General features: G+C 43.9%; 1 protein-coding gene across 2 annotated transcripts; it reads right to left on the bottom strand.

Annotated features, from left to right (window-relative positions):
- Positions 1-281: 281 nt before the first annotated feature.
- On the bottom strand, positions 282-15,102 carry KLF11 (KLF transcription factor 11). 2 transcript variants are annotated; one of them, XM_050950797.1, is made up of 5 exons: positions 14,968-15,101; positions 11,832-12,092; positions 8,151-8,462; positions 7,466-7,688; positions 282-4,948 (listed from the first exon to the last, which is right to left on the bottom strand). In XM_050950797.1, the coding sequence occupies exons 1-5, from the start codon at positions 14,998-15,000 to the stop codon at positions 4,653-4,655; spliced, it is 1,125 nt and encodes a 374-aa protein (XP_050806754.1). In that variant the 5' UTR covers positions 15,001-15,101; the 3' UTR covers positions 282-4,652. The 2 variants fall into 2 exon arrangements, with proteins under 2 accessions (XP_050806754.1, XP_050806753.1); XM_050950796.1 differs by having other exon boundaries at positions 7,466-8,462; positions 14,968-15,102.
- Positions 15,103-16,064: the final 962 nt, after the last annotated feature.

The raw sequence follows: 16,064 nt of genomic DNA, 5'->3' as shown, positions 1-16,064 counted from the left end.
ACCACTATACCAAGTGCACGTGAAGGGTTATGTAACAGTGAATAAATGGATGAAGCACTGGAAAAATCTAGAATAGGGGAAAAAATCCTATATTTGTGGAGAAATGCACTAGATGAACCAACATGTTGTCTATTTGTCTAAATATATGCCAGATACCATTTTACTTTTACACATTCTTCAACAAGCTAAATGCTTTAAATACTTCTAAATCCCAAATGTGATTTAAAAATAAAGCCACATTACAGTTTTATTAAATAAGTTAAAAACAGTTACAAAAGTGAAAAATTTTAAAAATTTATTTTGAAATGTACTTATAGGCTCACAGTAAAAAGACTGAACAAAATTGTTCAGGCATTAGAGTGCACTAGGACAGCTAACCTGGTCATGTTTAATGCACTAATAAGACTCCATTCTTCTGTTTCTACTCCCTCATACTGTGCAAGACAAAAAGTTTCAAATTTTGGCTTAGTTATTCATACACATTTACAAAAGTACTTTGCTTCCCTTGGGCCCAATGGTATAAGCACCCTCAAAACACCTCACAGGATATGTTCAGCCATAGCATTGGGTGAAAATTTTCAGCTAATAGAATTTCACCAAAAAATGCCTTTTTTCAGAGCATCAAAAATTATTCTCAAATTTGAGTAAAATCTGACCAACAGTTTCAGCCAAAATAACTTGAAATTTGTGTGTGGAAAAAAAGTCAAAACATTTCATTTCAATGAGTTAGAAACATTTCTTCCTGACATTTTGCTTTAAAATGGCATTTCATTATCAAATTTGGCCAATTAAAAAAAAAAAAAAAAAGACCACTACAAAAGAGGGTGAAAAATACCTCAAAACTGCCAAATGAAAACAAAAACACTCATAATGAATATAAACATGAAAAGACTGTTTTGTCTCTACCTGAAATGTTTCAGTCAATTGGAAATTAAAGTTTTCCAAGTTTTTTGGTTTGATTAAAAATTTCAAAAAATTGGCTTGGTTTGCCTCAAAACAATTTTTTTTTAAAACTTTTCAGTTCAGGACCCAAACCAAAAAATCTATTATTTGCTCAGTTCTATTCAGCTCTTTGCAGGCTCAGGTCCTAAATAATCATGGTTCTAATGCTCACACACAGTTCCTGCTGATGTCTAAGTGGCCCTAACTCCTAAGTAAATAGGAGTAGAGGTATTGCAAACAGGACACAGGGACCAATGACAACTATGCTTGCACATTTATGGGCAGAATTTTATCCCATACTCTCTTGTGCATCTTTTTATCTCTCTGACAAGCAAAAGAACAAGATCACCTACAAAATTACTTACAGAGTGTTTCCAAAGGCTGTTCTGCTACTGGGAAATATCAAAATATTCTGCCAAATTTAAAAAAAAAAAAGTTTACTAAAATAGGTTTTGAAGTTGATATGTCATGTCCGGGTCAAGTAAAAAAGCTACCCAGTTGCACTACAGTCCATAGGCAGATTTTTTTGCTCTTTTCTTCCCTAGAGCATGAAGAGCAGGGCTAATCTTTTTTTGCAATGGAATTAAGCTTGCATCCTAACCATCAGTACTCAAACACCACAAGAGTAACAGTCCAAGTATCCACTTTACCAAAAAGAGGAATTACAATGTAGCTCTTTGAAAAATAAATATTTGCATACATTCAGCAATACACAACATTACTCCTGGGGGAATTCTGCAAATTTTGTCAAAATATCACGCCGGGTGTTTTTTGAGCAGGGAGGGATTGTTAGGGAGCCTTCACCATGCTGACGCTGACTGACCTCCTAGCCCCTCTCAGACAGGCACATCTGCCCCTGTCCCCATGTGGCCTTGCTCTCCCACTCAGCCACTCTACTTCCCTATGTGTCCCTGCACACCGCTACACCATGTGTCCCCGCCCCAATCTGTGCCTCCACTTGCCTTTCTGAACCCCAGTCTGTGACCCTTTCCCCAGCAGCCCATGCTGTCTGTCCCCGCCTATCCTGTGCCTCCTGACCTGGCCCCATGGGCAGGGCGCTGTGAGAAAGACAGCCTCTCCTTCTTCCCTATCCATAGCTGGGGCTGCTCCCGCATAGGAGCAGCTGCCCTCTGTTCTGGCGACACAACGGCCCCTGGTGGGCAAAAGGAGTAACTGCAGCATCTTGCCGGCAGAATGTATTTTCTGCTGAAAAAAAATTCTGCAAAGCACAAATTCTGTGCATGTGCAATGGGGCAGAACTCCCCCAGGAGAACAGATGATCAGCTGTGTCATAATAAATGTCAAATGAACAAGGACTGGACATTTCAAAGGATATGCACAAAAATTAAGTACACTGAGCGCAATGTTTCATTTAGCATAATCTTAAAATTACCAATAACTGTAACCAGAGGCATGAAAACCTAGATATAGGAGCATATTCTGCTATTACACATGCGCTTCACTGACTTCACATGAACTATAAACTGATTTCAGCGGTTTGCACCAGTCCATATGAGCACAGAATCAAACCAACATACTGCACAACAAAAAGTTTTTAGACTAATGAAGCAGTGCAACATGCACATTTCCAATTACTGATGTTTTATTCATCTGGAAATTTAGATATCTTCTCAAAAGCTCAATATTACTGACAATTTCAATATATTCTTTGCTGGTAGTAGGAAAGTCCAATCATTTTACCCCAAATAACTGAAATACTGTTCCATATGGACACTCAGTGGATTTCAAAAAGTGTAATAGAACAAACTTAGTAAACCATTATTTTGCAAAAAGGAAGAGAATCCACTTCATGCTCCATTAGTTGTGTTGACTGTGACAGGCTCATAAGAGCAAAGAGTAGCAAAAACATACTTCGTCAGTAAAAAGGAAGATGCAACTGAATGCACATACAAGAAGCAGATGACCCGGAGTATGAAAATGCCATTTTTATATTGTTACTTTTCAGATTAGAACCACACTTTAAGGAGAAGGCTGTTCACAATAGGAAATTTGGACTCAAATGAAATAAATAAATAAGCTTAAGGAAAAGTCCTTATGTTAATGTTAAAAGATGTTTGCAATAGAGGCAGACACGTTGCACAAGGAATCAACCTACAGAACAGAGATGTTTGGCTTAAGGAAGGTACCACGCTAGTCAAAAAGATATTTTTATTCTGTTCTATAGCCAGTGATTCTGGGTACTAAATGAAATGTCAGATGCTACACCAAGTCTGATCTCAGCACTACAGCAAACATCTTTGCTTGTTAATATGTGTGTGTGTTCTCTTCTTGACACAGAAGCTGAGTGATCTAGTTGTGCTACACACATTTAATTTTGTTAATCATACTATGCTACTAAAGAAAGTTACAACAGAGCAGTCCTGCAGCTGGCAATTTTGCAATTCATCTGAGTCATAACCTACTTTGATGAAAAAGAAAGTCCATTCAACAGGAAGAATATTTCATCTAACAGAGAAGAGTGGTTCTGCATGCAAAATAGCGTGGTGTATAGAAGAGGCTCATCAGTTTAACAAAGTGGCTGTGTTTTAAATTAGACTTTGGGTGTGTGCTTTTGATACACAAACTGAAGTCTTGAATAGTTCATTACTAGGTGTGCAAGAGTCTAACCTAAACACTGTATAAAAAAAACTCTAATTTTAAAAACGGAGAAATACAAATCAGAGATCCAGTTTACTACACATGACAGCTGATTTGTCCCCATCTACCAGTTTTGGTGTTTACAGTAGATTAGCGTCAACAGGATTTAAGTAAAAATCTCTTAATGGTGGCAAAATTCTTCAGAAGCAGCTATCCTTGTGCATCCACTTGAATGGTCTTGGATCTCCAAACTTTGCTCAATCAGAACAAAAACTAATCAGGAGTGTGTGTCTTTCAAGCTTCCACCTGAAGTCACAAGGACTTCCCACAGCAAAGTTTATGAAACATGCTCAGTGCAATTTTTTCCTTCAAGGAACCTAATTCAATTAATTGTTGTGGATTTCAAGAAGCACACTTATTCCTGAAGATTTTTTTTTTTGTAAATGGCAACAGGCTTTTAAGTCCCACTCCTGCAATCTCATCTGAATGAAGGTCTGACTATGCAAACTGATTGCTGGATCAGGGTCTGAATGTGTAGAGTTCCAAAACATTCTGAGTTAACCAAGTGTGTATATGCTTATAAAATGTTTTAATTAAGTTTCTTGAGGTTTAGTGAAAAGCAGTTTCCAAACAAAGGGTCAGATTTTGCACACTTTTACTTACGCAAGTAGTTTCAATGACAGCAGGCCAAGCCCTAGCTGAACAAATATAAAATATATTTTGTATAGAAAATACTAGTATATAAAACATTAAAATCACTTGTTATACTTTGTAACAAAATATGAACAGCAACTGTTACTCAAATGAGTTTTGCTTTTAATATAGTACCCAAATTGTTTCCAAAGAGTTCTGCTTTCCTGAAGTGCCAGTGATGCCCAAATGTTGAGAAAGAGAGGAACCAAAAAAAGAGAGAGACACAACTGAGTTCTCATATGATATCATCAGAACAGAGCCTAAACTGAATAAAATAATTACATACCTTTTTCCCGCACTATTAAAGAGGGAAATATGAACAGAAATTAAGAAATCATCATCAATTCGGTTTTAACCATTGTAGCTCTTCCTGACTTTTAGAAAGTTCTGAGAGCAGATTTTTTGTCCAACTAGCCCACTTAGGCAGAGGTTGGTATGGGTATGAGCATGTTCAGTGCACCATCACTTTTAGGTTTCTCTGCTGTAGCAATTCTGTTCAGTTTGTCAACCTGTGTCTGCCAACTGGGTATTTTCTTTGTAGTCATATGACGACGAGCATGTTTTGTCAAGTGATCGCTGCGCATGAAACGACGGTCACATACAGGACAAGCAAACTTCTTCTCTCCAGTATGAGTTCTTCGGTGTCGAGAAAGTTCATCTGAGCGGGCAAACTTTTTGTCACAGCCTTCCCAGTTACAGCTGAAAGGTTTTTCTCCTGAATGGATATAGAGAAAAGCAAAACAATGTTATTTTTACTGACTAAAAGAAGAAAATGGCTTTAAGAACTAATAATGTAGACTCCAGCCTTGCAGCCACTTAAGCACATACTTAACTTTATGCATGAGTCCCATAAGATTAAGAATGTGCTTAAGTAGCTGCTGCATCGAGGTCTTAGACAATAGTACATTTATTGCTTTTGTTAGTTTTCTGATTCAACAACATTTAAAAAAACTGTCAAACAATTCAGAGTTTAGGGGAGAATATTTTTGCATAAAGCTACAATATCTTTTGACTGTGAACTTTGAGAAATGAACCACTCTATTAGAGGTCAGAGGCTGTGCCATGTCATTAGAAAGTACTATAATCTGAAATAAAGTCTTGGATTTGATCTCAATGTCATAATAAAATGCTAATTTCTTCAAAAGAACACAGCAACTCAACTGCTAACAATTAAGGCCATAATTACTAAGATTTTGGATCATTTACTGAGCAATGTTTATCATCAGATTTGGGCAGTTCATCAATTCCACCAAAAAGAAGTTACATTTTATTACTCATGTGGTATGAAATGGAACTCATGTAAGGAATGATCTTGCATTCCTTTCATAAGCTAAAATTTCCATTGGTTTCATGAGCATTTTGAATGCTCAAGGAATGTAAGTGTGTGCTCAGAACTCTAACCTCACCTTTGCTAGTTTCTGATTACTGTATGTGTGTAATACTTACACAATTGTGCAATTTTAGAGCTCGTCTAATAGCAAGTGATCTACTACCCACTTTTACTCAGCGATAAATATTTAATATCCAAAATATAGTTACAGATAAATCTGAAAGTGTGTGCTCCATTCCACAAGGAAGCACTAAAAAGAATTCTTACATATTAAGGGCTACGTCCTTCCCCTACTGTACAAGACAATCTCTCTCTCTCAAACCAGGAGTAACAGAGGGAAGGGTAGGTCAGCTATTGTTCCCCTGGCCTTCTGCAGGCTCTGTTTGCTAGTTAAGAATCACAGTTAGGCCAGTCTGCTCCAGCTCCCCTGTACACATGCTGCAGTCATGATGTTAGATCAGATTCATACAGCTTCTTTTCGAATCAGAGGAACGATGTTCTGTAAGGTACACTGCCCTTGTCCCTGGGGCATCCTGCACTTCACCAGGATAACTCAGGAGCCCACTACACCAGCCATAACGACTCTTCCACTCGTCCACACACCCTAAAAGGCAACAAGGAATGACAGCATTCTACCTCTAGGTCAGAGATCCCAATCTGTGGGGCAAGTTCCCCTGGGGGGCACCAAGGAACATTCAGGGAAGCATAGCTAGGACCAGGGTCAGCCCTGACGTGGGAGCAGGGAGGAGGGGCGCAGGGAGAGAGCACCACCCAGCTCCACTCTTGGGCCTGGCCCTAGCTGCCAGCCCCATACCCGGGGCTCCACTCCCAACCCCAGTTCCAGGGGCGCAGACAGAGGTAAGGGGAGGATGTGAGGTAAAAAGTTTGGAGACCACTGCTCTAGGTTCTAGTTTAGGGGAATATCTACTCCCTTAAAGTGTCTTTTTCAAAAAGTTATTCTTCCAATGAGGAATTTTAATAAAATAAATTGTCAGATTAAATGGAAATTAAAACCAGATTATGTGCTGAATGTCCACAGAGTTAGACCAGGCTGAGGAGAGAACCAGGGAAGAAATATATCTTAAAATAATCTCCCCTGCTCCCTCCCTCCAAAACAAACAAATATAGCACTTTGACATCCTTTTAATGAATACCCAGAATGCATGACTTGCAGCAGACCAGGATTTCAGAAGGGAGAGGGGAATTATTAAAATATACTTGGTAAAAATATATTTCTGCCCTCACTGCTCCTCAAAATCTGGTTAAAGACAGTCCACAGGTATTTGTTCTGTTTAATTTTCATTTCAGTTTAACAATTCTATGCACATAGCGGTCACAAACTAAAGCCGATCAGTTTTATTTAACCAATAGTTAGTTCTATTATCCACCACCGTGGAACTCATTACAGCTCAGGACCTGGTGCTCATTCCTTTAGTGAAGTCAGAATGCTTAAAAACTGGGGAAAAATACATCTACTATTCACAGATGTACAGGGTGGATTCTGTTATGTATAGCCTGATGAACCATAAAAAGAGACACAAAAACTACCTGTAGGATGATCTGTCAACACCCTCTCCCCAAGAAAACTGGTTTATGTAATTCCTTCAGATCATATTAAATATAGCACAACTCAAGTTTAACACACACATTTTGGACCAAGTTTTGCTTTAATTTACACTATGTGAAATTTTACTGATGTCAATGGAGTTAATCTGGGGTTTAAGTTACAGAAAAAAATTGTCCCTTTTTCGTCTGTCCTTGAAGAATATCCTCTACTCTCCCACAATATATGGGAAGGTTTCTATGCCACCCACTTACCCCTCTCAGAATCAAAATGCAGAACATTCTTCCAACAATACAAGTGAATATTCTTGTAACAAAGGACCTGCCCTCCATACGCACCAGTGTGAGTACGAAGATGGGCTTTGAGGTGGGAGCTTTTGAAGTAAGTTTTCCTACAGCCTGGGAAGTTGCAAATGTAATTTCTCCTTCTTGAGAAGTCCATTTGAGGTGCACAGCTTTGACCAGAAGCAATAAAAACTGGTGCAGGAGCAAGAGGCAATAACTTGGTATTTCCAACAGTCATTACAGTTTGTTGGCACTGTGGTGTCTGTGCAACAGCAGTCTGTGGAAGAACCAACATAACAGTCCCATGAGGCACAGAAGATCCCATGAGAACAGGCTGAGAAACTGGGGCTGTTTGGGGTAAAATAGGTTGGACAGTAGTTGCGACTGTCTGTGTACGGGGTTTTATAAAGGCAGAAATCATATCTCTTTGCCTGTTAAAAGGGATCATTTGGCAGATGACTTGGGGGTTTGAAACAGGGGTAGGCAGCAGCTGGGTGGCTTTTTTCTGTGGGTAGTTGTCACAGTTCTTTGGTAAACAAGTCCGTGGTGAAACAGGCCGTATAGGCTGTTGTTCTTTATTGGTAGTGTTGCAAGTGGAGTTGTGCAAATAAGGCGGATGTACTGGTGAAGTATCACTAATTAAACCATCAGCAGTATCCATGTCCTCTGAAACTCTGGAATGTCTTCGGTCTAGTGCTTCACACCAGTCTGTAGAACTGCTGCAATTGCCTGAAGTTACCTTTGTTTTAACTTGCACAGCAGGAATGTGGGGGTAAGCAGAACTATCGCCCGTATGACGGATCACACTGGTTGCCATGGCCCTACAAGGCTGAGGGGCAGGTGGCTCAGATATTGCTGACTTCCGACTGGACTGTCTCTCCATGTTTATGACAGATGGTTTGGCTATGGCAGATGCACAGTTTGTAGAGGTGACTACGCAAACAGATGTATTTGCCATGACAGTCCTTGGTTTGGAATAAGTGACTTGTGAAGAAAGGAGCATCGTAGTCGATGGCTCAACAAAATCAGGGCTCTGGGGTGGGGTCATACACTAGAAAAATAAAACAAAAATATATAGACATAACAGTCAGGTGTTTTCACAGTGATTATCAACCTTACTTTAAAAATAAAGAACATGTGATGAAGATCTAGAGTGTAACGAAGAGTCTAAAGAGCCATATTTTAGGAAGCTATGACTAAAACATTACCTTCTTATAGAGTGGCTCTTCTGGAAAGTTCAAAAGCCTGCTAGTATCAAGTAAACAGTGACACAGCCGCAATACTGCATGTGTCAGCTCTTTAGGCTCCAACGCCCATTTTCACTCCTCAGATAATGGCTGTGTCTATTTAAATGCTGTTCACTGTGCGCTGTTCTTAGAAAATAGGATAGTAAGTCATAGTGACATTATACCTGCTTAATTGCAGGTTTGCAGAGACCTAAATATCTTATTAATTATTATTCTGTCAGCTAGTAGCTCATCTTGTAATAGATATGTTTGGAAATGCTCTCCCCTCTCTTCTTGAGACACTTCTCCCTCTTCCCTATACTGCTTCTGAGAATTTATGCCTCTTCCCTTCACTGCTCCAGAAGAGACCAGCCACTGTTGGGGGATGAGAATGTGACCTAAGTAGTCTATCAGCCAGCCATCACCCCCTCAATCTTCCTCCTCCTTCCTAGTTCATTTGCATATTAAAAGTCTATTGGGTAAAACAAATTCCTTAACATTCTGAAAGACTAAAACAAATTAGCTTTTCTTGAATATCAACTGCAACAATACCTACATAAGAAACACAAGAACAGCTATACTGGGTCAGACCAAAAGGTCCATCAGCCCAGTATCCTGTCTTCTGACTGTGGCCAATGCCAGGTGCTTCAGAGGGAACGAGCAGAAAATCATCAAGTGATCCATTCCCAGGCACCTGAGAATCAACTGTCATCTGAAGTGGACCAGAACTTTGGAGAAATAATCAGCTGCATGTACAAACACACAGGGCATGGAAGTATCAACATGAAGTGGCAAGTTTAATTTCAACTTGCTTTTATGCTTTATCATAGTGTCTAGTAACATTTCTCCTGCATTCCAAAGATTCTTTTTTGTATTATCTTTGCAGGTAAATCAATACAGAGCATACTCCTGGGAGAATTCTGCGACATTGCGCGATGCAGAATTTTGCAGAAATTAATGTTGTGCACACAGAATTTCCTTCCCCCCCCACCACAGAAATGGGCTGCAGTGTTGCTGGCTGCCACTAGGGGCCACTGGACCCGGCAGAGCCCACCTCGCACATAGAAAACACTGCCAAGGGAAGGGAAGAAGGAGCTACAGGGTTCCTGGCAGCTGTATTTCCCAGCATGCCCTAAGGGAAGGAGGCAGCGGAAAAGCCACACAAGCCTGGGACTGAGCATCAGGCTGTTTCTCTCTCTGGATCCCTGGGGTCTGATGGGTAGGGTGTGCTCTCTGGGCTGGGGAAAGCCCTCAGCTGAGGTTGGGTGGGGGAGGGGGCAGGTATCTGGGCAAGGGAGACCTTGCAGCTGGTCTCTGGGCGCTAGAGGATTTGAGTGTACTGGCTGGGGGGGGCGTGCAGCTGGGCTCTGGGTAGGAGGGGTGGTGGGTGTCTGGCCCCCAGATGGGCAGGAAGAGGGGACAGAGAAACAGGAACTGGGTTGTCATAGGGGTTTCTTTAACTCCCTACTGCTGGGGTAATTTTGTGTGTGTGTGTCTGTATTGTTATAGCATCAAAGAATCCTGTGGCACCTTATAGACCAACAGACGTTTTGGAGTATGAGCTTTCGTGAGTGAATACCCACTTCGTCGGATGCATGTAGTGGAAATTTCCAGGGGCAGGTATAGCTATGCAAGCAAGCTACAGATAACGAGGTTAGTTCAATCAGGGAGGATGAGGCCTTGTTCTAGCAGTTGAGGTGTGAAAACCAAGGGAGGAGAAACTGGTTTTGTAGTTGGCAAGCCATTCACAGTCTCTGTTTAATCCTGAGCTGATGGTGTCAAATTTGCAGATGAACTGAAGCTTAGCAGTTTCTCTCTGAAGTCTGGTCATGAGGTTTTTTTGCTGCAGGATGGCCACCTTAAGATCTGCTATAGTGTGGCCAGGAAGGTTGAAGTGTTCTCCTACAGGTTTTTGTATATTGCCATTCCTAATATCTGATTTGTGTCCATTTATCCTTTTCCGTAGAGACTTTCCAGTTTGGCCGATGTACATAGCAGAGGGGCACTGCGGGCATATGATGGCGTATATTATATTGGCGGACATGCAAGTGAATGAACTGGTGATGGTGTGGCTGATCTGGTTAGGTCCTGTGATGGTGTTGCTGGTGTAGATATGCGGGCAGAGTTGGCATCGAGGTTTGTTGCATGGACTGGTTCCTGAGCTAGAGTTACTATGGTGCGGTGTGCAGTTACTGGTGAGAAGATGTTTCAGGTTGGCAGGTTGTCTGTGTTCACACCTCAACTGCTAGAATAGGGCCTCATCCTCCCTGATTGAACTAACCTCGTTATCTCTAGCTTGCTTGCATATATATATATATATATATATATATATATATATATATATATATATATATATATATATACACACACACACACACACACATATATATATATACACACATATATATATATACACACACACATACACATATACATATACACACACACACACATACATACATATACACACACACACACACCAGCCCCTGGAAATTTCCACTACATGCATCCAACGAAGTGGATATTCACCCACGAAAGCTCATGCTCCAATACTTCTGTTAGTCTATAAGGTGCCATAGGATTCTCTGCTGCTTTTACAGATCCAGACTAACATGGCTACCCCTCTGATACTAGACTGTATTGTTACAGACATACTTGCTGACGGGTATTTTGAAATAAATTACCAAAGTAATTGAAACTGGAATGATTATGTAATGTTATTTTTGACAAAATTGGCAGAATTTTAAAATAGTGCGTGCAGAATTTTTATATTTTTAGTGCAGAAGTCCCCCAAGATGCATGTCCTCTTACTCAGAGTACTAAGGAGAAACCTACAATAAACTATCCAAATAAGCTTCCCCTGGACATTAGTTAAAATGAACTCTTGATCAAAGTTTTTCTACTTGGATTTAAACAGGAGATCAAACCATTTTGTTTGTCATCACATCTATTACTGAAGAGATGACAGAATCATCCAAACCGAGAAATGTATACTTTACATGAAAATAGTAATGACATAAACAGAAAAGTTAGGAGGTAAACACTACTTTTGACAATAATCAGCATTTAAAAAACAAAGAAACTGCTCTCTCCCCAAATACAGCAAAATTATTCAATATAATGGTGATATAATAGTAATAATATAAATTTATTTGTAGTCATGCATATTCATTTTTAATTAGTTTTTTTCTTACCAGTGTAGACAAAAAATGATAATCCTTTGGTAATTCAGAGGCAGCTTCTGCATGCATTGTGAAGTCACCTGAATCTGAGATGGGCGTAAGTGGCCTTATCTTTAATAGGTCACCTTTCTGTGATCTTTGACCCCACGAACTCATACAAACAAGCGCCTGGACTGCTTCTATGTCATTCTGCTCTAAGGTACTACACGTAGACCTTTCGCTGTCATGACGCTGTCTTTCACGTATAGATTCATATATGTCCACAATGTCAACCTAAAGGCAATTGGATCATTAGCTGTTAGAACAAGTCAGAAAACAAAGTTACCACCACCCACATATTGTCTGCTTATTATGAAGGTCACTTAAAACTCATCATATGCCCAATGCAAGATTTTTTTAAAAACCAATTCAGTTATTCAATATGCAAACCTTTCCCCTCCCCCTCCTACCAAAGTACATCTTATCTCCCCACTCCCACCCCAACTAGCCTTGCAAAAGAATGACTCACTGGAACGGAACTGACACACGTAGCTCAAATTTCCAGACTTTCTTGGATTATTGTTGTTCTGAGTAAACATGTTCTGCGAGCACACGCGCGCACACACAAAGTGACTCCACACCCTGCTTTGTTTAGGGAGGGTCATCTTCTCCCTCGACATGAGGGTTTTATTTAGCATCGGTCTAATATTTACAGTCGTTTAGAAGAATGAGATAAGGGCAGAGAGTCGAGGGTTCCCAAGTTCCAGATACAGGTTTGCTGCCTATTCAGGCTACGTCTACACTACAGCTTATGTAGGCACGCCTTATGTTGCTCAGGGGTGTGAATGAATCACCAACCTGAGCGATGTAAGTTACACCCACCGACATGGCTTCTGCAGCTTGCAGGAGGGCTGGAGTAGTTAAGCCAAGGGCAGAGCTCTTTCCTGTTGGCTTAGAGCAGCTATACCTGCCTGCGTCATTATAAACTCTCTAGTGTAGCCGTGCTCTCAGTGTACACATTTGGCAAGTCATTTATCCCCCATATTACAGGTGGAGGAAATTGAGGCAGACAGATGCATACACAGGAGAGCACTATGACAACTGGATGTGCGTATGATGCTCTATGATAAAGCACTATGTAAGAGGTAGATACTATTATTAGGGCATTTAGGGATGGGAGAGGAGCACAAACATCAATTTGTTTACATAAGTAAATACCGCATTCTTGCACTTTTCAGGGGCTAAAAATCCTCATCTTTCCTTCAGTGAAAACATACAGAAGATTTGCAAATGTTCAGTGTGTGTGCTGTAATGACCCCAGCAGCCACATGTTGTTGCTCTAACACTTATATTCACTTTCCCTCACATAAAATGAGTGATAACAAAAGGGTCCACTCCTCCACTTCTTGCATACCCAAAACTCTAAACAAAATCAATTCGAATTCTGAGTGTGAAAGGAAAGCAGATTCAGGCCTTTCTTTAGATTATAAACTGTTAGGGACAATGCTTAGATACTGCAGTGATAAATCCTACTAAAAAAAACTAAAACAGATTAGACAGTGTTGGGTGAAATTATGCCTCCACTGAAGGTCAATGAGACTTTGCCATTGACTTCACTAGGTTCCACTGTGCCACGCAGATTTACAACTGTGTACATAATACATAACATTTATTACACCTGCGGGTGGCAGATACATTAAGCACAATAGATCTGAAAAGCAGGTATTTATCAAATCCATAGAGTATTCATCCATCTGACAAATCATCCCAGATTTAAACGAAGCCTCAGAGTTCAAAAAAACCCAATGTAAAGAGTCCTTAAATAGACTAACTGCTCTGAAAATGTTAAGAAAATTCCCAGGGGTCTTGAAAAATCGTGTACTCACTTTATATAATTCTTTTATTACAATAGGAACAGTGAAAACCACTAATCAGGACCACAGTGCTGGGCACCCGGCGAACACATGGAGACACAGGAGCTGGCGACAGCTCCTTCCAAGTCTCCGCACTCTGTCCAAGAAATAGCTTTCCCAAGCCCACCATCAACACCAAAAAGGGGCTAGGCTCCAACGCTCCACGCGGGTGATTTCCTTTAAGAGGGCTGTGTTCGCAAAATAAAGTCTGGGTGAAACGCACAGCCGGCGCCGAGAAGAGCCGGGCAGCTTGTCCTGAAATCACCCCGCGCGCGGCGCACAGGCACTGCACAGGAAGTCGGCGGCTGCAAACAGCAGGCGAGCTGGCAGGCGGCCTCAGCTACTCTGGGTCTGCCGGAGCAGCAGCAGCGCCACGGGACCGCAGATCCCCGAGGCCAGGCCCTGAATGTTTATGTTCAGGTGGGGCGACCCTCCCCAGCCTCATTCGCTCGTTCAATAGGGGAACCGCGGCTGCTTCCGCCTGCCCAGCGGGACTGAACCCCGGGGCCGAGCCCAGCGGGCTGGGAGGAGGGAAAACCCCACCCCCAGAGGGGAGGGGATGGCGGGGTTTCTCCCCACCCCGCGGGGCCCGCAGCCACCGCCCACTCCCAATATAACTCCAGGGCAACGTGATGCATCAAAATAGCCCTGCGAAAGGCGCGCGGGCTCCGGCTTGGGAGCGCCGAGCTGCAGCGGCGTCCGGGCTGGGCGGGTCCCCGGGGAGGAGGGGGCTGGGGGTGCACGGCGCAGCTCGGCACCACCCGCAGTTGGGACAGCGACCGAGCTGCCATGCCCGCCCCGCCGCGACCCCGTCCCCCTCCTCGGGTGCAGGTACTGCGCCGTGGGTCAGCCTCGCCCCCTGCCCCACGCCGACTGCGGCGGGGCGACCCCCGCCCGGCCAAGGCGCTGGGAAGGGGAGTCCGGGCTCACAGGCAAACCCACACGCACACTCGCTCCCGTGTCCCCCCCCCGGGGCCAGCACCGCGGGCCACAGACGCCCCCACCCCAAGGCACGCACCGCCCGCCCCGGGGCCAAGCTCTCGCAAGCGGGGCCTAGCGCCCCTGGCAGCAGGTGCCCGGCTTGCTGCCTCCAGCACCCCGAGGGGTGAGCCCCGCATCTCGGGAGGGCGCGACGCGCCCATCACCCTGGCGTCTGGGCACGGGCAAGCCACGGGGGAGAGCGACTGCGCAGCCGGCTCCTCAGTGTCCCCCGCCCCACAAAGCAGCCCAGGGCAGCGCCGGCCGGCGGTACTCACAGCGGGGGCATCTCCGCTCTCCGGGCCGGGCATGGCGAGGCTCCTGCAGGCAGCAGCGATATGACAAAGGCGGCAGCAGCAGCCAGCGCCTCCTCCGCCTCCCCCGCCCGCGGGGCTGGCCGCGCAGCAGCCCCGGCGCGGGCGGGGGGAAACACGCCAGATACTCCGTGCACCAGGCGAACGGGGGAGGAAGAAGCGGGCAGCTCCCCACCAATGGCAGCCCGGCCTGGCCCGAGCCGGACCAATAGGCGGCCGCGGGCGGCGTGATCGGGGCGTGCAGCCTGCCTGATAGCAGGAAGGACTCAGCGTGGGCATGTTCGCGGCGGCGGCTCAGTCTGAGACACCCGCTGGAAACTAGGGGAAAGGTCGGCACTGGGAAAGGGGGCGGGGCTGCTTGTCACTGAGCGGCGGCCAGCCAGGGAATACCTGCGCGCGGGGGGGTGTCTGAGAGCTCTTGCGAGCTGCAGATCCCTCCCGTCCCAGCCAGGGAACCGGGCTCCAGCTCCAGCCAATGAATGTGAGAGGGGCTACTTCTCCCCGAGCCAGCGCAGAGTACAATCACCAGACATGCACAACTCACTGCACTCTCTCCCCAATCCAGCACACAGTGCACTCCCCAAATATACACACCTCATTACACCTTCTCCCCAATCCAGCACACAGTGCACTCCCCAAATATACACACCTCATTACACCTTCTCCCCAATCCAGCACACAGTGCACCCCCAAATACACACCTCATTACACCTTCTCCCCAATCCAGCACACAGCGCACCCCCAAATACACACCTCATTACACCATCTCCCCAATCCGGCACACAGTGCATCCCCGAATATACACACCTCATTACACCCTCTCCCCAATCCAGCACAAAATGCACCCCCAAATACACACCTCATTACACCTTCTCCCCAATCCAGCACACAGTGCACCCCCAAATACACACCTCATTACACCCTCTCCCCAATCCAGCACAAAATGCACCCCCAAATATATACACAGCCACTGCACCCCTCAACCTCCCAAATGTACACAGTATAATACACCTCCCCAGTCCAGGAGAGTGTAGCCCCAAATATACACAGCAATATGCCCC

The sequence above is a fragment of the Gopherus flavomarginatus genome, chromosome 4 (assembly GCF_025201925.1).
Source record: "Gopherus flavomarginatus isolate rGopFla2 chromosome 4, rGopFla2.mat.asm, whole genome shotgun sequence".
Classification (NCBI taxonomy): Eukaryota; Metazoa; Chordata; order Testudines; family Testudinidae; genus Gopherus; species Gopherus flavomarginatus.
This window is presented reverse-complemented; position numbering and strand designations above follow the sequence as displayed.